The 25,062-nt window shown below is 42.3% G+C and overlaps 1 protein-coding gene across 4 annotated transcripts in view; it reads right to left on the bottom strand.

Annotated features, from left to right (window-relative positions):
- Positions 1 to 25,062, bottom strand: part of FGF10 (fibroblast growth factor 10) — a 125,084-nt gene that overhangs the window by 87,140 nt on the left and 12,882 nt on the right. For 2 of the 4 annotated variants that reach the window (XM_042857520.2, XM_065598905.1), the window contains exon 2: positions 3,632 to 4,338. In XM_042857520.2, coding sequence (XP_042713454.1) covers positions 3,632 to 3,965 — 334 coding nt within the window. In that variant the 5' untranslated portion in view covers positions 3,966 to 4,338. Of the gene's footprint in view, positions 1 to 3,631; positions 4,339 to 4,509; positions 4,648 to 4,748; positions 5,065 to 25,062 lie in introns of those variants that run through there. The other 2 variants (XM_065598906.1, XM_065598904.1) reach the window with 2 other exon arrangements.

Here is a 25,062-nt window from a genome sequence, read left to right on the forward strand (position 1 = left end):
TTGTAATTACTCAGGGCTTTTGTTTCACACATGCTCACAGTCACTGGAGAGCACTACAGCTGTTTTATTCACTTCTAGAAATGAACTTATCAGGAGCTGTAGCAAGAGGACCTTGCAGCTGCAACACTGAGGTAAGAAGAACTAGTGCTGAGTGGTAGAGTTTCAAGGGCAAAGCTCTAGATGTAAAGAATAATAAAACAAAACCTAAACTATACTATGTATATCTAGTGACAGATATACTCCAGCTATGATAAATTATGCAAGCTCCCCCAGACTTCTTACAGAATAGTCATCATTCACCCGTTCCGTTATCCTGGAGGTATGTAAAGGCTGAGGTAACAGTTCTGGTGTAATCAAGTTGGAAAACATCTGCCAAAGTAAACCTTTATTTAGTGCATACTATATAATATTTATAGAGCAAAGCTATGAATGCTTCTTGAGCCATTTTAGGAACTGGAAACTAAATTGTACTTTCTGAAGGTTTATCCTGACTTTCTCCGACTGTTTCTTTTACTTCATAGCATTTCACTGGCAAGCAGCCATTAAAACTGTTGTCTAATTACGCAGCATATCAGAAGCTTGCAGCCCCGTAGATAACATTTTTTGTATTATAACTGGATTTTAAACATTATCATCTGAGTGAAAGAAGTTAATCCCCAAATTAACATATTTAAAAAATAAAGCCATGTGTGTCAATAGTAATCATTATTTGTCTAGGGAAATGTGATTTTGGATGAGGAACTTATTTCAGAGGTTAAACACCCTAATATTTAACAGACTACAATTTGATGGGCTGGCTAGATGGCTTACCCCTTAGGTATGGCAGAGGTTTAGTCACATGTAATTACACATTTAGACAATATTTTAATGATGATACAAAATACTGCCACTGACTCAGTCCGTCTGGAGATCATGGTGGTGTTCTGATTACATAGCCAGATGTTAAATTATGATTCACAGAACCTATGCTTTTCACTTACAATGTTTTGATATGGATGTTCTTGAAATTCAAGGCAACATAGGTGGGGATCATTTAACACAGTTGTGCACTTTCATGACGACATTTTAATTTGCACTGGTATGTAGTTAAAGACCAGTGTAGATGTTTGACTCTTTTTGATCTGATAGCAAAAACTTAAATATTTACTAAAATATTATATATCCAGATGGGTTTGCTTTTTAAAGGTATTCCAGTACTGTGCTTCATTTAAGCACTCTCAAGTTATTCATTTTGAAGAAACTGTGCCCTTCATTTACTTTATGTAAACTTTGCTGATAACAAGCTATAATTATTTTGTAGTTCTGAATTAATGCTTGACTTATATCACTTGATGATTACCTGTTTTGTTCATTCCCTCTGAAGCACCTGGCATTGGCCACTGTCGGAAGACAGGATACTGAGCTAGATGGACCATTGGTCTGACCCAGTATGGCTGTTCTGAAGTTCTTATGTGCATGGGGGGGGAAACATGTAAACAAATCTATGTTTTATTTAATTTTTGGCACTGTGGACAAACATTCTGCAAATCTGAAAATATCTATGACGTGTCAACAAGAATATCAACTACCTTCTAATTTTATTATGTGTTAGATGAAAAACAAAAAGTCCTAGGCATAATGCCAGATAGATTAAGGGGAGTTGCTCCTACCTAAGGACTGTAAGATTGGGGCTCTGATCATGTGTATGTTTGTTTCCTTTTATTCTCTTTCCTCAGTTAGGGACTCATCCTGTAGACACTTACACATGTAGGTAACTTTATACAAATGAATAGTTGTACTGATTAAAATAGGACTACTCACCTGAATAAAGTTACTTACCTGCATTAATGTCTGCAGAATCAGACATTAATTCCCATTCCCTTCCTGAAGCAATATGCTCACACAAAACCTATTTATTTTACAAGTAGAGGAGTACACATTTAGAAACATTTCTGAGAAGCACAGTACTCTGCACTATTAAGAAACATGGTACAACAATGGTAACAGTTAGATGTACAGGCTAACCTACCAAAATGAAGTCTTCAGCATACAATTGTATCTCATAAAACTATTTTCTATGAAAATTAAAAGACTATATGGTAAAGCCAATCTGCTTTGACCCCTAAAGCATTACAAACATAGGTCTAACACTGCAGAATTAACACTTGTGATAATATAAAATATGAAAATAAGTTGCTAGCTGTAGCAAGTGGAAGCAATGACACAAGAACTCAAATGAAAAAAAAAGGCATATTATGGAGGTGTAAAGAAAGAATACAAGTACCAGAGAATTAACTGTAATCTTTTTTTTTTAAACATATAACATGGCATCCTGCCAAACCACACTCTGTACTTTACTTACTGTTTCAAGCAGCTCTCATTTAGCTACCCATTTATTTTTAGTTTAGCAGGGCATATATCCCTAGGTATATTTGGATTTACAAAAACAACCTAAGCTCAACCAGCTGCTCTTCACCGGTAGGATCAAATAAAGTAGCTTTCTCAAACATTGGTATAGCACAGACTACCTTTCCAACACAGGGGTGTTGGCATTTAAGATTACACTACAATGTATTGTACAATGTTTTTACTACAATGTATTGGTATTTACTACAGTTCCCCACTCCACTTGAGATTATTCATTTTCTTGCCAGCACAAAAATTACATTTCTCAAGACTGACTACCAAAAATATATTACCAGAGACATAATATTATTAGAAGCCTAATTAGTATTAGAGAAACGTTCACTCTACGGGGTAAACTACAGCCACTGAAACTGCCTTGTGACTTTTACTTTGAAAATATTTCTTCTTTAAGAAACGATGACAATGAAATGTGTGTGAGGTCCGTATGAGTACAGCCCCAGATGTTTACGATGCAATAGTAGTATAGCAGTGCTGCAATATGAGAGCTTTCCGAAGAAAAGAGTACAACAGGACACCACAAAGCAGCACATATGCTATTGACAACGCAGACATGAGCATCATGTTACCAGAGAGAAGGCAGGGCAAAGACAAATAGCAGCAGTGGTGCCTTAAAAGTTAACTTCATGGGCTGCAATCGCTCAAAACCCAACAACATGCAGGGACAGAAATCAAAACCAGAAAAACACTTTTCACGGGATGGGGAGTGGAAGGATGGGGGGCGGGGAAGAGAGAAGTAGATAAATCTTGTGGGGCTTAAAGGGAGGCGGGGAATCAATGTATTGTTTTAAACTAGAGTTCACATCAAACCATTCTAATGACAGGGGATAATTGTTTTCAGACTCAGTAGAAAATACTCCCCCTCCCCCCTTTACAAATCTTTCTAAGTTGCTTTTCTGCCAGCCCAGGAAACCAATTGTGTTCACTCAAACCATTTGCAAAACAAATTTCTGGAGAGAGATGAGATGTGCAGATAGGAGAAGGATGCAGCGAGCAGAGTCCAAAGAGACACCACCCCACCTCTCCCTGTCACCTTCCCAAGCAAGTGCTCTTGAGAACTAAAAGTTTGGATGGCAGGGTGGAGGGTGGCATGTGAGCAAACGAGATGCACTAGTAGTGGGGTGACTGTCCTGGTTGTGTAGGGCTTTTCGGGGGGGGAGGGGTGTGATATTGATTAGGCTCCCTCTGGGCGCTCAGTTCTCGGGGGCTGCGGGGAATCAGTACTTACTGTACGGGCAGTTCTCCTTCTTGGTCCCGCTGACCTTGCCGTTCTTCTCAATCTTGAGAAAGTACTTGTTGTAAGAGTAGAGCTTCCTCCAGCGCACATCTCCCTGGAGGTGATTGTAGCTCCGCACGTGCCTCCCCGCACTGGCAGGAGAGGAGAAGGATGAAGAGGAGGAGGAGGATGAAGAAGACGCGTTGGTGGCCTCCGGGGACCGCATGTCCTGGCAGATGACAGACCCAGAAGACACCAAGAAGAGCAGCAGGAATAGGCAGTAGCACCCGCAGCAAGGCAGGTGGGAAAAGGCTGAGGCACCATTTGTCAGTATCCATTTGCACATTGTACTGAAACGCTGGGCGCTGGAAAATGTCTCATCAGAAGAAACATACTGGAAGGGTAAAACCTGGTAAAAGGCAAGTGGAGAGCTGGTGGCTGCTGCTTCTGGTTAGAGCCCTCTGAGCTCTGATCTGGCCTGAAGTGAGTGCACCAACATCCATAACTCGGGACAAATCGCCTCAGAAGTTGCTGCTTTTTTAATCCTTCGAGTCCTCCCTCACAGAAGAAAGTTGGTGGGGTTTTTGTGTGGTGGTGGTGGTGGTTAATCCTCTCTCCTTTTATTCTCACCCCCCCTCCCCAACCTGGTCTGAGGCTTCCCCGTGGTTATTTCGTTCTCTTCCTCCCTCCTTTCTTTACCATCTTAGATGCAGAAAGGTCTGAAAAATAGATGACAGCAGAGTGAACAAACGATAGCAAAAATAAATAACGACTAGAACCCAAGGGGGTACTGGAAGGGGTTTCTTGCCCCAAGCCCACCCCCTACACACACACACACACACACACACACACACACACACACACACACACACACTTGATGGCTTTTGCACCTTCTTCTGATTTCCCCACCCCCTTTCCTTGGCAAAGCGCAAGCCAGTTGTACAACTCGTCCCTTCTCACTGACAGCCCAGAGGAGGCAGTTTCTTTGTTTTGCTTTGAATCCTTCAGAAAGTACCCAAAAAAAAAAAGCTCCAAAGAGAGAGAGAGAGAGAGAGAAATCCCAACTTCTCTCCCCCGTCTGGTTGTAAACAGGTTGGAAGCTGTAGCCTCAGTGTATGTCAGTGATTACAAGCAAGAGGTGGGATGTGCCTCTGGTGGTCAACCCTTGTTTGCAGGGGGTCAAGCAGCGGTGGGACATCTGAAACCCTTTTGCAGCTGGAGTGAGCAAATGCCTGCTGTGGAGGGAGCCTCCGGACGGAACTGCCCTTGCTTCCTCCCCGTCTGCAGCAGAAGCAGCAGTCTTCAGCTCTTTGCTAATTGCTCCTAAAGCGTTCTTCTCCTCCGAGTGCTGGCCACCAGCATGGCTTGGAGACTCATGCTTTACTAATTTCCCTGTCTTCCAGGCTGAACCAATCCACTCTAGGGAAACCCCCCTTCTTTCCTTTCTTCCTTTTTTTTTAATGCTTGTTTTCTAGCGCAGGGTTTTATTTTATTTTTTTGGCAGTGAAGTGCTTGAGAGAACCACCTGGAGCTTATGCTGTGCTGACTTCCCCCACCCCCCTTCCTGGGTTAGAGAAGGGATCGGGGGCGAGACTGGTTAGAAGAATATAGTGCAGACAAGCCCTGAAAAGTAAGATTATATGTTGGTCAAGGAGAGTAAAAGGGAAGAGACATAATTAGCTCCCTTTCCTTCCCCTTTGCCAGCTTCCATGGAGGTCTCTCCCCCCGCTTTAATGTACCATTGATTTCTCGCTTCCGTTGCTGAAATAAAAAGTTCACACTTTAGCCTGCTCTTCCTTTTAAGCCTCTCAAGATTTATCTCCCCTCACCCTCCTGGTCTCAAATGAAATCGGGGATCTAAATGACCTATAATTTCTAATTACTAACATGAGTCATTGACTGAATCACGCGTCGGACTTCAAAGCAAAATGGGCTTTTATGGGGATTGCAATGTTTTCCCCATAAAATCTGTCTGAATGGTTTTCTGTGGGGTTTTTTTTAACCAACAATTAACAGGCATCCCTGTGTGATGCACTAAGTTTTTATACCTTAATAAGGGACCAGGGAGTGTCCCTGCTCGTGATTAAGGACAGTCGGTACACAAGACATTAAACTGTGCATGAGCATTCACTAATGTAAAACAATCCGTATAAAATGCAAGATAACGAAACACTATTAAGTAAGAGAATAGATTACAGAGGGAAACTGACATTATGTGGAAACAAAATGGGTTATCCTGTGCATAAACATAGAACTTGTCTGAAACAGGCATAGTCAAAGGGAAATAATGCTGATCAATAGAATGCAGTAGAAAAACAGCCTCTGCCATTATATTGTGCATTTGGAATCAATTTTACTTTGAACAGCAGAAAATACATAAAAGACAAATAGGTATAAAATTAGACTGATTCATTAGGCTGGGCTCTTTAGTATATTAACTTCACTGTAAAAAAATAGAAATGATTTTCTCCAATTTTGATGTTTACTCAGTGGCAAAAGAGTCAGCTCTTAAATTTATGTGCTTAGATTCTGCGGGCGACATTTAAACAACCTTAAAAATGGAACCATTTAATGCTGGAATCAATATGTTTTATGGTGTTGTTTATGTTACTTCAGAATATTTATTCTTCATATTTTCACTGTGGTAAAGGCTTCAGAAAATGTTGGGGCTTAATTTGATTTAGCATTTATTTTTGTAGTTACTAATCTTAAAGAGAAAAGAAAAAGAAAAAGTTTATTCTATCAGGAATGGCTGACAACTTTAATGTGGTCACAATGTTAATTTCAATGTTCTAGCTCATAGTTTTATACCTGGGTTACCCACAATGTCTGAAATATACGGTATAGGGTTTCTGCGGGATTTGTGTTTCAGCCAAAAGTTCAGCTGATTCAAAAAATTTAAAATGACAAGTAACTAAAAATACATGTCTTTTAAATTGTACATTTGATGACACCATCATATTATAGCCCTTTGGGCTAACAAATGTCACAAAATGCAGCAATTTTTTTAGAGCTTCTCTGCACTGGGAAGAGAAAATATCACTGGAAGCTAAAAAGGCTTTACTTAAAATATTATTTAAAGCCTCACAGCTGAATTTTCTGCTCAGGTGAGAAATTCTGCTTAGACCTATTTATAACTTCTGCTTGGTTGCATGAATCAAAAATAAAAATTGCAACTTTAGAAGTTTCATATTAAATCTGGTTCTGGCAGGTGCAATACTTAGTGCAGTACTTAAAACCACTACAACAGATAGAGTCCTTTTCTATGCTGTGTGATGACAGGGAGGGCATTTACAAAACAGAGCCCAAATGAAAAGCTGACATAGCTTTTTAGATTATATCTCATTCCTTTTTCTACTTTCTGTATAGCCTTTCTTTTATAGCACAGTTGAATCCCTAAATACCCCACTACTTTGTATTGTTAGGTCACCTCTTAGGTTAGCCTGAGAAAGCCTGAGAAAAGTTCCACAGGAAAGATGCACTATTTAACGGAATTCAATCTGTCCCAATAGATTTGAATCACTAACATAAATGTATGAATGTAGATTATATCTCTGTAATGAGGCCTGAATCATTCTCAGTTACTTCAAAGGACTGAAATTCAACCTTCCTTTTTAGCAGCAACAATCAGACCTTAATGGGTTCCTTTATTAATTGTTTCACTGCTAAGTTTGAAAAGGAACTAACTTCAGTACAGGTCCTACACTAGAAGTGGTACCTACTACCTCTAAAACTGTTTCTTTTTTGCCTCCAAGCTCTTTACGATTTTCACATAGCTTATTTAGTGGCATTCTGATAAACATTCAGTAACATTGACTCATCCACATTGAAACACAGCAACCCCCTTTTTCAAAAATGTATGCAATGAGTAGAAAACATTTTTCAGAGTGTTGTTTCGGCAGATCAACTTTCCTAAGAATGTTGGGGGAAATGAAGTAAACACAGGAATTTTAATTGGAAATATTCATAACAGTCTACTAGCTTCCGATGGTTGTATCACATTTTTTTTTGATCAGTAGAGATCTTTTTCTACAGTAAGAACTGCAAGTGTTCCTGCAGTTTGACAAAATTTCATTCTTGAATTCCTGAAGTATCTCACAGGTGGACACACTAGGCTCTGCCTACTTTTGATTTCCCTCAAACTATCATCTTTACTTGGTGTTGTATGTAACTTCTATGTCTTTAAGTTTGCAGTGTTGTTGCCGCCATCTTGGTCCCAGGATATGAGACAAGGTGGGTGAGGTAATATCTGTCATTGGCTCAACTTCTGTTAGTGAAAGAGACAAGCTTTCAAGCTCCACAGAGCTCTTCTTCGGGTAACCATGAAAGGTTGTTTTAGGTAATAAACTTGTCTGAGAAAGAGCTCTGTGGATCTTGAAAGCTTGTCTCTTTCACCAACAGAAGTTGAGCCAATAACAGATATTACCTCACCCATCTTGTCTCTCTTAAATCTTTAGATGTTATTTTAGTCAGCTCACTCTGAAATACCACCAGCCTCCTGTGCAGACTTTGGACTGCTGGATAGTAATCATGACCATTTGCTTCTGACAGTGTAATTAGAGATGTGTATTCACCTTATTGGATCCAATCCTGCTCCCATTCTAGTCCATAGGAATTTTGCCAGCTACTGCAATAAGAGCAGATTTGGGCAAGTGATGTCATTTGTAGTGAGAGTGCTGCCAGAAATGATGCAAAGAATGCTATATGACAGTGATAATGCAAACAATGCAGTCTCTAGGCAAATGCAGGCTGCAGAGTTCTGCAATGTGGTCTATGATCAATCCCACCTGTACAAAAGTGGTATGACAGGTAGAATCCACAAGTCCCAGCATGCAATACTCTGTCTTAATGTGAGGCAGGCCAGTCAGACAGAGCACTGCATACTGAAACCTTTACACCATATGATGTACTCCCATAAATGAGGGCAGATGTAATCTGTGGCATTTTATGCAAATTAAGGTTTATGACAAGTCACCATTATGGTCCTCCTGTGAATAATCTGCAACATAACAAAAATTCTCTCTATCCTTCTATCGTGCTTTTCCACATATCTCAAAGTGCTTTACAAGGGTGAGCAAACATTATTATTCCCATTTTCCATATAGAGTGAGGTACAGTAGAACCTCAGAGATACAAACACCTCAGGAATGGCGGTTGTTTGTAACTCCAAAATGTTCATAACTCTGAACAAAATATTATGGTTGTTCTTTCAAAAGTTTATAAATGAACACTGACTTAATACAGCTTTGAAACTTTACTACGCAGAAGAAAAATGCTACTTTTAACTATCTTAATTTAAATGAAACAAACACAGAAACAGTTTCCTTACCTTGTCAACTTTTTGTTTTGAAACTTTCCCTTTATTTTTTAGTAGTTTACATTTAAAACAGTACTGGACTTGCTTGTGTGTGTGTGTGTGTGTGTGTGTGTGTGTGTGTGTGTGTATATTACTGCCTGATTGCCTACTTCCAGTTCCAAATGAGGTGTGTGGTTGACGGCTCAGTCCGTAACTCTGGTGTTCATAACTCTGAGGTTCTACTGTATAAAGAAACTAAGTGACTTGCTCAGGTTCACACAGGGTGAAACTCATTCCTATGCATAAGACCAGCACAATGCACCCTTTAAGACCCACTTAATTGGGTTTTAAGTGATACATAGACCTTGGACACCTGCCCTCTGCACATGGGTGAATTTAATCCACAGTGAGTAAGTGGCAGAGATGGGAAAAAAACCTAGGTATTTTCATTTCTAGACCCATTCGCAATCCAGTAGATTGTAGTTGCTCATTGCTGTATACATTGCCTATTGCAATATAGATGACTGCATGGGTAATATTACCTTTTGTAACACTTGAGCAACCCTTGAGTTGTTGTACACTCTTAGAATCTTCAGCTGAGTAACTGACACAATTCCTTGTGTACAAGCAAGGACTATATTAAGAGTTTTAACAGAGCTCAACTCATGTTTGCATTCATCTTCCAAAAAGAGCTTGAATTTCTAATTCAGTCATAACCATGAAAACACACGCAAACAGCAAGTCTGAAATAAACAAAATTGAATTAATCCAGGCCTGACTCTGCCCTAGATCCATACTGCGATATTGTAATGAAAACATAGAGGGTTAAAGGGAGACTGTATGCTTAAAAATCATGTATATTGCGTAACTGTATTACTAGGAGCACCTTCGATGGATAAAACTGAAAGAATTTTAAATATCCAAGATTCTGTTTGCAATTCACTCAGCAAGGGCAATGAAAACAGATGACTCACTTTTCCTTTTATTTCTATTCAGCCCTCTGGACCAGTGATGATCCTACTGGAGTCAATAGTAAAACTCCCATTAGTTTCTGTGGGAGTAGGATTTGGCCAGTTGGCAATTTTGCTTTTCAGTTCTCATGCACTAGCACAGTGCTGCAATGTGGGAGTTGCAAACACTGCAAGGGGATATTTAAATTCAAACAAAAATCGTTTTACTGAAATGAAAAATAGTTTCCTTAAAACAGTTCTAGGACATTTAGATTTTGTAAAAGCTCTCTCCACTCTTCCAATTCACTTACATTTTCAGCTAAAGTCCCTGATAGTATTCTTAAGTATTTCAGGAACTGATAGCAGTCTCTGACTTTACATCATCATCCACCAATATTGTACCATCTTCCAAAAAGTGCAGGTTACCAGATCCACGGGTCTTCTGAATTTGCAATGACAGATATCCAAAAGGGACATGGTTTGGACAGAAAGTTAAAGTTTTCTTTGCTGCTGTCTGAGATAGAACCAATTTTAAACGGTCTATTCTCTCAATATGCAGGCAAAACTGCCATTGATGGCAGCTGGCTGCACATACTGAGAAGGTAATAGATCTCAAAAAGTGTGAATAAATCACACTTTATATTGTTTATATTGTTCCAGGGAGGAGAGTGGAGAATAAATCCTGGACCTTCCTATATGGTAATTATCTGGTTCATGTTAGTGTTTTATACATGTTTTTAAAGAGACAAATGTAAACTGTAGTACTTAAATGGGTGTGACCTAAGGGATAGAGGACTGGACTAGGACTCAAGATACCTGAGTTCTATTCCTGGCTGCTACTAGCCTGCTGGATGACCTTGGGCAAGTGACTTCACCTCTCTGTTCCTCAATTTTCCCATCTTTAAAATGGGGATAATGATTACTGACCTTCTTTGAAAGTGGTTTGAGATCGACTGATGAAAAGCTGAGAGATATATGCAGCTAAAGCCACCTGGATTTGGCACATCCTGTAGATTTGTGAAATTCCCTCATGAACTTCTGGTGCAAAAATCAATGAATGGATTGTTGTTATCCATAAAAATAGTTTTTCAAATGCGGCAGACAAAATAGCGTTAAACTCCATATGCTTTATTCCTTCCAGGCTCCAACTGTTAGAGAATGCAATAGAATAGATGTAAGGATCCAAAGGGAAGAACCTGCAACTGCTGGTTCCTCACTAACAGCCTCTCTGTTGCCAGCCACAGCAGACCAGCAACTGACAGGCTGTGATGCTTGTGAAGCCAAATGCCACAGGATTTGTGACAGCCATGGAGGGCCTGATTGGTAGTGCTTCCAGGGTCCCTGACTGGTCGAGGTGCACTTCTTGGTGTCCCCTCCAGACTTATCTGGGCAATTAGGTGGATCCTCAGCTGGCTGCTATGACAGATTCTGCTCTTACGCCTGCACCTTGGCTTTGGTTCCTGGCTTCCAATTCCGTCTCTGGCCCTACCCACTAGGCCTGACTGGTTCCACCCACTAGGCATGACTGCCACACTCTATCTGTGACAATAGAATTGCTTAAACAACATGTGAGAGGTGTGCACATGGCAGCATTTCACGTCACACCTGTTAGTGAACATGATGCATGGGCTGTCACACCATTTTTTAGCCTCTTGCTTTACTCATGCTACAAGCTCCATTATGGAATAATATATAATAATTACTGGACCTCTGTATTGTGTCTAGTGTGTTTCTTTGTCACAAATGTATTGGCTAAGATGCTTGGACTCTGCACATTAAGCAGATGATTTAAAAGATTGTTTATTCTTCATAAGATGCTAATTATGGTTATTTTCCCAGTCTATGTTTATGGTTATTTTATGTCTGGTAAAGAAAGTATGGTAAACTTTGTAAAATAATATATGCATGCCACATAGAGATGATATCCATGTAATTTTTGTTTGATAAATAATGCTATTTTTAAAAAAGAAATGAGTAGGAAATTCATTCTACTGGGGTCCGGTGGAACAGACTGCAGAGCAGCCCCCAAAACACTTAACTAGAGTCCCATAAATAGCCATGCACATGGGTTGAACACTGACCATGTTTGGTAATATTTGTCTGACTCTAGAAATGCATGCCCACAGCCAGATCCGTATACTCCAATCTGCAAAATCTACTTTAAAGGACAGAATCTGCAGGGAGTTCTACCACCCTCAGAGAGTATATTTTCTTTTCTCTCTGCATACAGAACTCCCTCAAATACAGGCTGCTGAAGTCTTCCACTAAAATGAACAAATGGAAGCAAAATGAACAGACCCTGGACAGGATGGGCAGAAGAGGATAGTAATGGCTCTGCAAGATGCTCCCTTCTGTCACCCAATTCCATCTAAATCCATCCACTCCAAGTCTGCAGAGCTTGGGATCTGAGGGTCTGCGCATACATGTTAGGGGTGGGTGATGGCTGCACCTTGTGGCATCACACACACACACACATTTCCAGATGAGCGTTAAAGCTGATCGTCTCAGATACCGAGCCTTTTGTGTGAATTCCCACTCTCTCCATGGATATCTCAAGATTTATGGAATTTTCTCACAGATCTTGGGATACCCACTGGGTTGGTGGGTCTTACTCCCAACCATTCCCAGAAGCCAGACCCATCAAATGGAACATTGTGATGGAAATTTGGTGTCATGAAAACCCGGGAGTTTCCTAGTCCCTGTGCAAGTTTTTCCTTGCATAGGGATAATCTGGTCCTTCAGTATATAGAATCACATTCATTACTCTGAATCCAACATATAGTAAGATGGGCTAACTCCCTGCTGTAGGATATAACTCAAGCAAGATTAAAAATAAAAGTAGACGGTTACATGAATAAGAAGAATACCTGTAGTTTCACAAGCTTTTATACAAAAAAGTCCTGGTCCCTGAAGGATGCTGACCATCTTCAATTTCCTTTGAACCAAGTCCAGATCCTCTTACACAGAGGGCACATTGCTTGGCCAAAGATCAACATCTTGGCTAGGCTCCGTGCCTGCTGAGTGCTATCGGAATTCAGGGAAGGAGTTCCTTCTAGCTGGTGCTAGTGGCGCTGTCTGAAATGGAGTTGAGAGGTGGAAACAGCAGCTGAACACACTCCTCTCACCATAGATGACTGGGGTAGCAAACCGGGCTCCCTCTTTGTTATTTCACAACTGCAGGGGCATCTCACGTATTGACTATGGCAATGAGTAGCACTCAATGGGACTACTCCTGAGAGTAAGCACTGCTCAGTGTGAGTAAGGGTTGCAGAACTGAGTCCTATGTTAATTGGGAAATGTGTAAAATAATAGGTAAGCAATGGACAGCCCCAAGTTTAATGTGTATCTATATCCTGCTCATACACCCGTGGGTGCAAGATCTGGCCCCTAAAGAGGTTCTATGGTCTTTAAAGGACATAGAACATAGTATGCTCTTGATACACTAGATTCTAATGGGGTGTGTATGTAAGTGCTGAGCTGAAAACCCTCCCCCCATCCCCAAACTTCTGATCAAATCTTTTCACAGGTATAGAACACATATATATCTTACCTACTATAATTTGAAGGATACTGGCATCCCCGCACAGCACCAAGTTTTTGTGGAGTCTACTCAGACATGTTTTCTGGTTTTGGGTACTCTGTATATCTGAAGACAGCATCACACTCTTGAAGCTATTTAACTAAAAAAGTCATGACTAAGACCCTACTTAATTTGTGATATTGCGGAAATTGTAAATCCCACAATATTAGGCTTCCACTGCAATTTTGTCAGCTGGCTGACTGACAGCAGGAGTCCTGCCATACGTTGTCATCCTTGTGTGGCTGATGGGCGGGGTCCCACTGTCAGCCCTGTGCATGATGGGGCTCCCGCTGTCAGCCCTAGGTGGCTGGCACCTGGGGCTCCCGCTGTCAGCCCTGCGCATTAATAATTGTAATATAGTTGCAGCAAAATATCTGGTTATCAAAAAAAATGAGCAGGCATAACATAATACTTGAGTGTTTATATTGTTCCAGCAAATTTTTCTTAAACAAATTCATATTCTCTGGCTTTTCCAAATTACTGCAATTAATAAAGGCCCATTATTACTTTTCGTCCATTTTCCATGTCTTGTCCGCAGCTCAGCTGCAATTATTTGACAATGACCCCACGATTCAAGTAGGGCCTTAGTCATGACGAAATATGACCACTCAAATATATATACTCTTATTATTATTATTGTATACTTATATTTTGATAGTGTGCAGAAGCTCTGATAAGTCCCCTGTTGTGCAATGTGCTGTACAGACACAGAACTACTCATGGTCCCTGCCTCAAAGAGAGCCGATAGTTTAACTATGACCTTTCCTTAAGATGTTTTTGTTCTTACAGAAGGTATGTTCCAGTTGTGAGCTAGTTATGTCTTGTTAAATGTAAGTTAAAATAAAATCTCAGAAATTCAATTTAGTCATGATTTATGTTTATTAGCAAATTGTTTAGGTTTCTATTAAGATCAAAATACATAAGCAAAGGATAATGATATGGTATCCTCTTTCTAAGATTATTTAAAATGTATACAACATGTTAAAGATTTAGGAAACTCTCTGAAGTGAAGTCATCCATCCTGCTAGCCTTAGAGACATAATTTTTCTTTATAGTATAGCTAACAACTGGCCACACAGATCCACGCAGATCCACATTACTAAAGTTTTTATCCACATTGCAAGTCACTGATGATAATTAGCTCTAAATGCAAAATTCCCTAAATTTGACATTTTATGTAGCCTTCATTCAATTGCAAAAGAAGGCATTTGCATGCTAAAAATAACTTATGTTGCCTCTTGCATGTTAAAAATGGACACAAATGTCTTCCCTGGGTATTCACTAAATATTAGGCATTTCTGCAGGCATTTTTCCAACCTCCACTATACAGCTCAGGGATGCATAGCCTTTAAAGCCAGCAGAGTCTGCCAACACTAGGGTTACCATTTGTCCGGATTCCCCCGGACATGTCCGGCTTTTTTGAGTTAAAAATAGCGTCCAGGGGGAATTTGTAAATGTCCGGATTCCCCTCCATGCAGAGCGTGCGCGGCTTACAGGGCAGCCGGCCGGATCGTGCCACTCGCACGGGGCTCTGGCAGCCAGAGCCCTTCCTCCACTTCCCCCTCCACTCCCCTGCAACTTGAGACCACTCCCCTCCTCTCTCTCCCTCCCTCCCCCCCCTCCCTGCATTCGCAGATCGCCGGCCGGCCATTCGCCTCGGGCCTCCGGCAGTCTGGAGCTCCGACCCTGCTCCCCTCCCCCTGCTGCCGAGCACGCTGCTCTGCAGCACTCTGTTCTGAGCAGCACGGTAAGGGGGCCAGGGGGTCAGAGAAGCAGCAGGGAGGTTCTGGAGGGGGTAGTCAAGAGACAGGGAGCAGGGGGAGGGTTGGATGGGTCAGGAGTTCGGGGGGGGGCTGTCTGGGGGTTGGGGGTGTAAGGTTTTGGGCAGTCAGAGTACAGGTGGGGGGGTCTCAGGAGGGGGCAGTTAGGGGATAAGGCACAGGGAGGCTTAGGTAGGGTGTGGGGTTCTGGAGGGCAGTTAGGAGCAGGGGTCCCAGGAGGGGGCAGTCAGGGGACAGGGAGCAGAGGGGTTTAGATGGGTCAGGAGTTCTTGGGGGGGGCTGTCAGGGGGTGGGGGTGTGGATAAGGGTTGGGGCAGTCGGGGACAGGCCTAGGGGGCCAGTTAGGATGGAGGGAGGGTCTCAGGAGGGGGCAGTCAGGGGACAAGGAGTGGGGGGGAGGGTTGGGGGTTCTGAGGGGGCAGGAAGTGGGAGGGAGTGGAAGGGGCAGGGGAGGGGCTAGGACAGGACGGGGGCGGGGCTAGGGCGGGGCTCCTCCCATCCTCTTTTTTGATTGTTGAAATATGGTAACCCTAGCCAACACAAGAGGTATTTCTGACCATAACAAGCACTTGAGGCCTATGCATACAATGCAGGCTAATTCTAACTATTTTCCAGAAAACTGGAGGAACAGATCGCACTCAAACAGGCAGGCCGCAGAAGAAAAGAAAAAGAGAAATCTCAGTTTCCTTCTCCCTGACTGCTCTTGTGAGGCTGCCCAGTCTCATTACATTTTAACCCTATTATTTTCATGATAAAGGGTTAATCCTGCCAACCCTAACTCTCCTGAGTTGTTCTACTCACACAACTCACCCTGGTAAGGGTTTCTAAGACTGGGCCCTTTATGTTTTATGCATCTGAATATTCAAAGATAATACAACTGTGACAGGATGTGTTCCCCTGAAAGGGTTAATGTGGGCCCCCTGAGAGGCCAGTTAGGCTACCTTGCTGCACCTGGAGTGACAAGCAGGCTTAATTGAGGATGAAGCCCAGCTGGGCAGGAGCTGGGTGGTTAGTTTAAAGAGAGGAAGTACAGCTTAGAAAGGGACTGTATGGTGAAACTCTGCAGTTGTTCTCTGTGATCAGAGACTAGAGAGAACAGAGTGGGAGGGTCAAGAAAGAAGGCCAGGGCCAGAGTGTAAGTTCTGGGAGTCTCACCTAAGTAGAGGAAGAGTGGAATGGACCAGGGTCTGGTGACAAGCCCTGACAAAAGGGCAGAACCTGGACTTCCAAGGAGAGAGCCCTGAGAGGCATTTAACTGAGAGAGATGTAAGGTTAAGCCAAAGAAGGATAGAAGTGAATTTTTGTTTATACTTTTTATGTTGGGGGGGTTTGTTAGGGGATCCCAGGGGTGGGCTCTGAGAGTCCCAGCCCTATAAGAGGACTTAATCTAGTGAGGTAATGGGAAAGAAGGCCTGAGAGAGGCTCATAGGAAAATGCTCAGGGAGGCAGCAGCAAATAGCTATGTGGACCAGACCTTGGCTGCTGGTTATAGGGTCCCTTGGCTGGAACCTGGTGTAGTGAGAAGGTCCAGGTTTTCCCTACTAGCCACCAGAAAAGGTGCGGGGAAGCCTCTGAGAAGGAGACCCTAAGAGATGAGTATAAGGACCACGGGAGCCCAGATTTGAGGCTGGAGATCTGATACAAAGTTTTGGACATTGGTTTGTTGGCTACCCTTGAAGGGGTGGATTTAAATCGTGGCCTGACTGTAGGGCTGAGAACCAGAGTGGCTGTTGGTGGGGGCTACTATACAGGAAAAGAGCTGCTATGCCACATCCAGATATGAGGAGGTGCTTCAGTGATGAGTCCACTCCTTCACAAGGACTTTGAAATATGAATATCAAACAGCAACCATTTCATTCACTCGTAATACTCACAGCTCATGCTGTAGGGCACTAACTTGTAAAGAGTAGACTTAGAAAGGAGAATGTAGAAAAACTAAATAATTAAGTTGCATCTGCCAGTAGCATTTTGGGGTGTATTAATGGGTGAGTTGTATGTAAGACAGAGCATGTAATCGTCCCATTTTATGTGGCACTGGTGATGCCTCAGTGGGCATACTGTATCCAGTTCTAGTTGGCAGACTCTAGGAAAGATGTGGACAAATTGGCAAGAGTCCAGAGGAGAACAACAAAAATGATTAAAGGTTTAGAAAACCTGATCTATGAAGAAAGGATAAAAAAACTGGGCATGTTTAGACTTGAGAAAAGAAGACTGAGGGGAGAACCTGGTAACAGTCTTTAAATATGTTAAGGGCTATTACAAAGAGGATGGTGGTCACTTATTCTCCATGCCCACTGAAGTTAGGACAAGAAGTAATGGTCTTAATCATCAGCAAGAGAAATTTAGGTTAGATAGTAGGAAGAGATTTCTAATTATAAGGGTATTTAAGCTCTGAAATAGAATTCTAAGGGAGGTTGTAGAATTTGCATCATTGGAGGCTGTTAAGAACAGGTTGGACAAATACTAGTCAGGGATGGTGTAGGTTTATTTGTCCATGTCTCAGCACAGGGGGCTGAACTTGATGACTGTTTGAGATCCTGTCCAGCCCTACGTGTCTATGGTTCTATTAATTCCACAGAGAATGCTGGGATATGGGCGTGATTTTCTGAGAGGCTGAACACTTGCATCTTCTAGTTTAGTTATTAAATGGCTGAACTTGTAAAGGCCTTATACTCAACCCAACAGAATTTCTCTGTCTGTATGTAATGCAATAAAATTTGAATGCTGCATCTGATCAATTCCAAAATTTCAGAGAATGTTTTAGGTATCAATAGCCAAAACTCTACAGATTGTTTGGGGAAAACCAAAAATGGGAGACATATGGAACCCCTGCCATCTGATTAGCATAGCCTCAAGTACCTCTGCAATTGTCTGTAGATCAAACAGGTGGTTGGTGGCACCTGTGGAAACCTTCTAGTAAAAAATGCTCTATTTCATCTCTGGTCATCTCCCCTAATAGAGCTGAATATGTTGACATTCTAAATGACTTATCTTCCAGAAAGAATGAAGACAATTAGGTCAGGGTGTGTGTGAAGGGGAGAATGGGCCAGGGGGGAAGCAAGGGGGATAAGGGGCATGCCCATAACCCTGGCATGGTAGGCGGGGGAGGACCCGGGTATGGAGAGAGAGAGGAAACGGGGGACACACAGACCCCCCTTGGTAGGGGGAAGATTGGGAGATCCAGGTATGGTGGAGGGGAGAATGGGAGCTCACAGAGCCCCCACTGAGAGGGAGATTAGGGGACCCTGTGTGGGGAGAGAGGGAGAGGGCAGTGAAAAGTGATTGCAGGAGCTGTAGGCATGAACAGTTGTACAATTGAGATAATCCAGTCAATTTCAAGTATCAGAGGGGTAGCCGTGTTAGTCTGGATCCACAAAAACAACAAGGAGTCCGGTGGCATCTTAAAGACTAACTGTTGTAGCATCGCCTGACTGCCTCTTATGTCTCTTGTGCCCTCCTTCCTCCAGCACAGCACTCCACCATCTCTGTGCATCTTGAGCAGAGAGAATACATATGCACCAGCAGCAGACACAATTTTCTACACTCTGGGTCCTAGTGGCACCCCTCCCCCCACACACACACAGTCTGGCACCTGAGGCGGCTGCCTCAGTTCGCCTCATGGTAAGGCCAGCCCTGGTTGTTATCCTCTATGTAAATGCTAAATTTTAAACGTTTATGTAATTCTGGAATACAAATTCGTTCCTGTATTAAAAATGTCTTTTGTAAATGATGACATTTTTCCATAATTTTTGTTGGGTGAATTTGATTTAGAGGGGAACACAAAAAAAATTGTAAATTTTTAAGACTCAATATTGCATTAATATCACTTTCACTTTTAAAATGAAAATTTACAAACTAATTGGTTGCATTGAGGATTTGCCTTTTTAAAATGCCTATAAAATGTCTTAATAGCTGAAGTGCTGTTATGTTTAAAAAGTGATAAAACCGATACAGGTATCCATGTGATAACCCTGGATCATGAAAAAGTTAATGATCGATTTTAGCATCTGCATCTGCAATGGCCACCTTTTTAACCTATTTCTCCTCACTAATCTACTGTGCAAATAGACCTGTACACTGCATTCAATCCATTGATATCAATGACAGTTCTAAATACTGAGCTAACTGTTCCCATCTCCTTCCATGACCAGACAAGAGCCTGAACCCACAGATCCTAACTGGGGAGGCATAGAAGGCAGAGCACCATCTTTGTGGCACATTGTCTATGGAAGCTATGGGTTCTGGTACTGCAGGCTCTCAGGACATGGGATGAAAATGGGAGCGAAAACATGGTGAACTGGATGCTGTGGAATCTCTCCTACAACTCAGTGCAAAACCTTGAAAGCCTGAATGGCAGTAACATAAATGGCTTCATATTGTGGAACTGCCACTGAATACATTCCAGAGTATCTGGCAACCAGGAAAACCAGTGACAGTATGTCTCCTGCATAGCTTCCCAAGACAGAACAGGAAGGTCAGCCACTCAGTGGAAAAAACTCGGAGGGACTTTTGTGACTTCCAGCACAGGAAACTGAAATGTGCTCTCCCCTTTCCTCTGCAGCTGAGCTAGTGTGGAGGTTGCCTAACTTTCTAACTGGCATATAGGCCACCTGCAAATTTTTACTTCACTGTCTTGTCATCGGAACATTCAGAATAAAGCTAAAAAGACAGACAACAAGAAAAGAGATGTTATTTTATGTAAAAACAATGCCTGTCCCAGGAATTAGGAGGGATTTTAAAATCCAGCTCTGAGTTCAAGAGGGGGTCACACCTCTCCCCACCCAAGGCCCCGTACCCTGGCCAGGCCAGAAGCTGGAGCCGGGCTGTGGAAAGAGCTGCCCAAGCAGCCTGGGCTGCTGTAGGGAGTCCCAGACCCTCCACCTGCCCTGGGTGGTGCATCCAGGGGGTGGGGACACAGGCTGGGGGCTGTGTCCCCCCACTCAGGACAGGTGGAGGGTCTGGGGCTCCCCACAGCAGCCCAGGCTTCCTGGGTGGCTCTTATTGCTGTCTGGCTCTGGCTTCCAGCCTGGCCACAAAGCAGGGCTTCTTCTCCCCCCCCCATTGCCCCCCAACTTCCATTAAGGTTCCGGCGCTCCTGTTACATACCATATACCATTGCTATAAACAGAGAGTGGGGAAGATCACTACTGGATACATGATATTCTATAAGTGCTCATGTAGGAAGAGGCAGGAAGGAAGTGCCAAGGAGGAGTGAGGGGACTAGGGCTGGGTGAGCCCAGTTATTCAGAAGCCTTAAGCCTGGGGTCCTAGGGAGAGGCCAAAACGTGTCGTTGGTGCTGTAAATAGACTGCTGCATGGGAATTGTGGAAATGGTGGAGGGACCTTAAGATAAAAGGATATGGTGAAGGCACAACCACTGGAGTCTGTGCAGTTTCTGCAGGGAGAAGGCACGATAGGAGTTGTGCTCCGTGACAAGCTGTTAGAATATTTTGTTTCAGGTGATAAGATCCCTCATGAATTTGGTCAACCACCATCATCTTTCCATTCAAATTCAGTTACTGTCAACTCAGTGATTTCCTTCTGCCTGGCTAATTGAGATGGACTTTTGTATTTGGGTTGTTTCAATAACTAACTTTGTAATAACTATAAACTTCATAATATAGTTTTGGGGAAAAGAACTCTGCCCAGAGAATTGTAAGAAAGGTGTGATCTATACATTAATAAAGAGGCAACCAGCTGGTGTGTGATAACTGGCAAGGAATAACATTACTTTCAGTATCTGGAAAAGTGCCCTACAGTATACTGTTGAACAGAATCAAACTGGTCATAGATGGAAAAACTGTGTAATGAGCAAGCAGGCTCCAGACCAAAAGGATCATATGTATGCCAAATCTTTTTATTCTGAGACAGTAGATTGAGAGAGGGCTCATCTACCAGAAAGATTAGTCTTGAACTTCATAGATTTCACCAACACTTTCAACTGTATTAGTAGTTACTATGGAAGATGTTGCATCAATTTGGGCTTCCTAGAAAGATGGTGTCACTGGTGAAATTGCTGTCAGAGGGCTCAAAATGCTTTGTAAGGACAGAGTGGAGAGACTGGTTCGATATCATCACTGAAGTGCAGTGGGGTTGTATCTTACCACCCTATCTTTTCTGCATTATGACAGATTTTATGATTTAAAGAGCAAAATCAAAGTAAAATTCAGGAGTTGTGCAGTAGAGGAAAACTTGAAGATCTTGACTTTGCAGATGACATTGTTCTGTTGGACACAGATGACAGTGCCATTAAAAAGACCATTATCAATATCAAACATGAGATTGCCAAAGTAGGATTAAGAATCAGCCAAAAGGAAGTCAATAAGGTTTAACTCAATTCAGTAAAATTCATTCAAAATATTGGAGAAAATTGTCCATCTGCCACATCTGGGTCTGTAGCCCTCTTCATCAGTAGATCATAATGTGCTTCCCAACGGAGATGTATCACCTTCACGATTTTATAGAGGTGAAGTGACTTGCCCACAGTAACCCTGCAAGCCAGTGGCCGAGCTGAGAATATAAAGTAGGTCTGAGTCCCAGTCTAGTGCTCTATTCACGAGACAAAACTGGTTCAACTCTCCATTTCTTGCTGCTATTCATTTGTAGAATACTGCTTGCACCTCCCTCTGTAATGTTCACCTACATCACACTATAAAACATTTTTTTAAATATTACCTGTTTTGCTATATTATGCAGCTAAAGATCAAAAACAATTTCAAATTTGAATATATTTCTCAGTTATCTTGTGCTGAGACGTACTTGTCTTTTGAAATGTCAGATGGCTAGTGTGAGGAAAGTGGGTGTGGTTTTCCTGTTCAATGCATATTCAAAGCTTCTTCAATGCAGAAGCAAAATTATATAAATTGTGCACAAAAATAGCTTGTTTCCTCTTAATCCTTTCATAGAATTTAACACCAGTAGAACCATTATGATGCTCTAGGTTAGGGGTTCTCAAACTTCATTACACCATGACCCCCTTCTGATAACAAAAATTACTACATGACCCCGGGAAGGAGGACCAAAGCTGAGCCTGCCCGAACCATGGTGCCCTGGGCGGGGGCGGAGGGGTGAGGGGAGGGAGAGAGGGAGGGACTTGAACTTGGGCTTTGGCTCCAGCAAATCTAACACCAGCCCTGGTGAGCCCATTAAAATGAGGTCACGACCCACAGTTTGAGAACTGCTGATCTAGGCTGAACTTCCTGAGTAACACAGGCCATAGAATTTCACCTAGTGATTGCTACATCTAGCCCAGTAATTTGTGGTTGAAAAAGCTTTCAGGATTCCCCCAAAACAGACTTCAAGCAGAGTTGCCAGGGATGCTAACAAGATCAGAGGAAGACATCCATTGATTTATGAACCTCAAAATGTCCCAAACCCATACAACATCCTTGCTGTAATAATTCAAAACTGAAATAATGTAAAGATGTTTCAATTACAGTAAGTTAAAAGTGAAGCTGTTGGATTACAGTTAATATACTTAGCTATTTTCATTTTTTATCCAAAAATATGTTTTATTTGCTAATCTCATTAGATTTTTTGGGGGGGGGGACGACAGGACTTAAAACTCTTCCAACTATAGGAAAAAAGCTATAAATTGGCTTAGTACATGTTCTTAAAACAGATGCATTCAAAATGAAGAGTTATCTTTCCTTTCCTGTTCAATTTGTCTCACAGCAAATTAACTCTTAGCTATGAAGAAAAGGAAATGAGTTTCCATGTATTTTATTTCATACTAACAAGTTTTGCTCCCTTTGGCTAAACTGGCAGAACTGATTAATATTTGAAAAAAAACCCATAATTTATTAAACAAAGTTGTATAACCGAGGACTGAAATTTCTACAGAAGTCTGGATTACTCAGCATATTCCTCTCTCCATTTGGAATTGAGGAAGGAAACTGTAAAGTAAATCTGGTGTTGTGGTGCCAAATTTATTCATGTGCTATTTCCTTTAGAAAGAAAATTGAACTTCTAATGTTTTTTTTTTTTTCGTAGAGAGGCCTAAAAACCGTGTAGGTTTTACCAAATTTTTAGAACCTTGTTCAAAAGTTTGAGATGGTTGAACACTTTTGGAAAGCCCTATTTTTTTCTGCTTCAAAGAAAGATTTAAAAATGCTTATGCCACTCCAAAGTGCCAAGACAAAACCCAACATCCAGATTACCTTGGTTTGAATTTAATGGCATAAAATAAACAAATACTAGTCTTACAAACAGACAGCCTTGCTACATAAAAAAGTTAGTAGTTCAACATCCTTTTAGTATGTTGACTGTCTGATCCCAACATATCTTGAGTTGCTGCTGCCATCTTAGGTTCCAATCCTGCAACAACACGTATACACGAGTAGGTTTATAGACTACAAATAGTCCTATTGAAGTCAATGGAGCTACTCCCTGGGCTTGATCCAAAGCCCACTGAAGTCAATGGAAAGACTCCCATAACTCCTATGGTCTTTAGATCAGGCTCACAGGATGTAAACTTAAGCACACACACAAGTCTTCGCAGGACAGGTGCCTTAGACTTCATTATCCCTGTATGCGGTATTCTTGGAATGATGTAATTCCGTGGGCCAACCTAACTTACTGACATCTTTCTGCACAGATCTCAAGATGTCCACAGAGGCCCATGCAAAAGTAAAGCTGCCCCAGGACTACTGTTGGCTGGGGCTTCCTTCTACTGCTATAGAACAGCATCCACAGAGAAGGGATTGCTGGGAAATGTGCACGATTAGCATCCTCCTCTTTTTGCAGAAACAGATGAAAGAATCTAGTCCTAATTTTAAATTTTTATTTGTAAGAAAATAACTCTATGTTTTGTAAATAACTGACTGCATTTCAAAGTGCAATTACCATGAATACCTACAATTTAGACCATAGAGACAAACCTTTTAATGGGAATATTTATAAATATTTTATTACTCTACACCAGTGTTTCCCAAACTTGGGACACCGCTTGTGTAGGGAAAGCTCCTGGCGGGCCAGGCCACTTTGTTTACCTGCCCCGTCCGCAGGTCCGGCCGATCGTGGCTCCCACTGGCTGCAGTTCACTGCTCCAGGCCAATGGGAGCTGCTGGAAGTGGCGTGGGCCGAGGGATGTACTGGCTGCCGCTTCTAGCAGCTCCCATTGGCCTGGAGCAGCGAACCGCGGCCAGTGGGAGCCGCGATCGGCCGGACCTGCAGATGGGGCAGGTAAACAAACCGGCCTGGCCCGCTAGGGGCTTTCCCTACACAAGCGGCATCCCAAGTTTGGGAAACACTGCTCTACACTAATATTGGGGAAGTGCCTATATTCAGCTTGGAGCCCCAGTGTGCTAGACATCATACAAACATATTTAAATGTCAGTTTCTACTCTGAAAAGCAAGACAGGTGGGTTCAATCACCTCCTCCAATCGCCCTCCCCCACCACCATGGCTTTTGGAATGTATGCAAAACTAAAATGTTAAGGTCAAATTCATCCCTGCACCACCATCGGGGACAAATCTGCCTTAGTGTGTGTCCTGTTACAATAGCTCTTATGGGTCAGTGCAGAGGTGCAAAATCACCAGTGTGTAAGGACACCCTAGACGTGGTATCTTGGCCAAAATTCCATCTCCTGTCTGATATTCTGTGTCCCCACTGGCTGCCATCCTCTGTCTCAGAGACAAACATCTTCCAGTGATACTGAAATACACCTATGTACCTGAAATACCACCCTTCTCCCTGTGCCATACACCCACAGTTGGGATCAGAAGAGATACCTAACCCTGGTCTCACTATAAGAGAAAGAAGTGGTTAGGGTTCTCCATGAAAGCCCCTAGCCTGTGGAACTCATATTTCTTCTGGCCTGAAACAGCTTGAATTT

The sequence above is a fragment of the Chrysemys picta genome, chromosome 6 (assembly GCF_011386835.1).
Source record: "Chrysemys picta bellii isolate R12L10 chromosome 6, ASM1138683v2, whole genome shotgun sequence".
In the NCBI taxonomy this organism is placed as follows: Eukaryota; Metazoa; Chordata; order Testudines; family Emydidae; genus Chrysemys; species Chrysemys picta.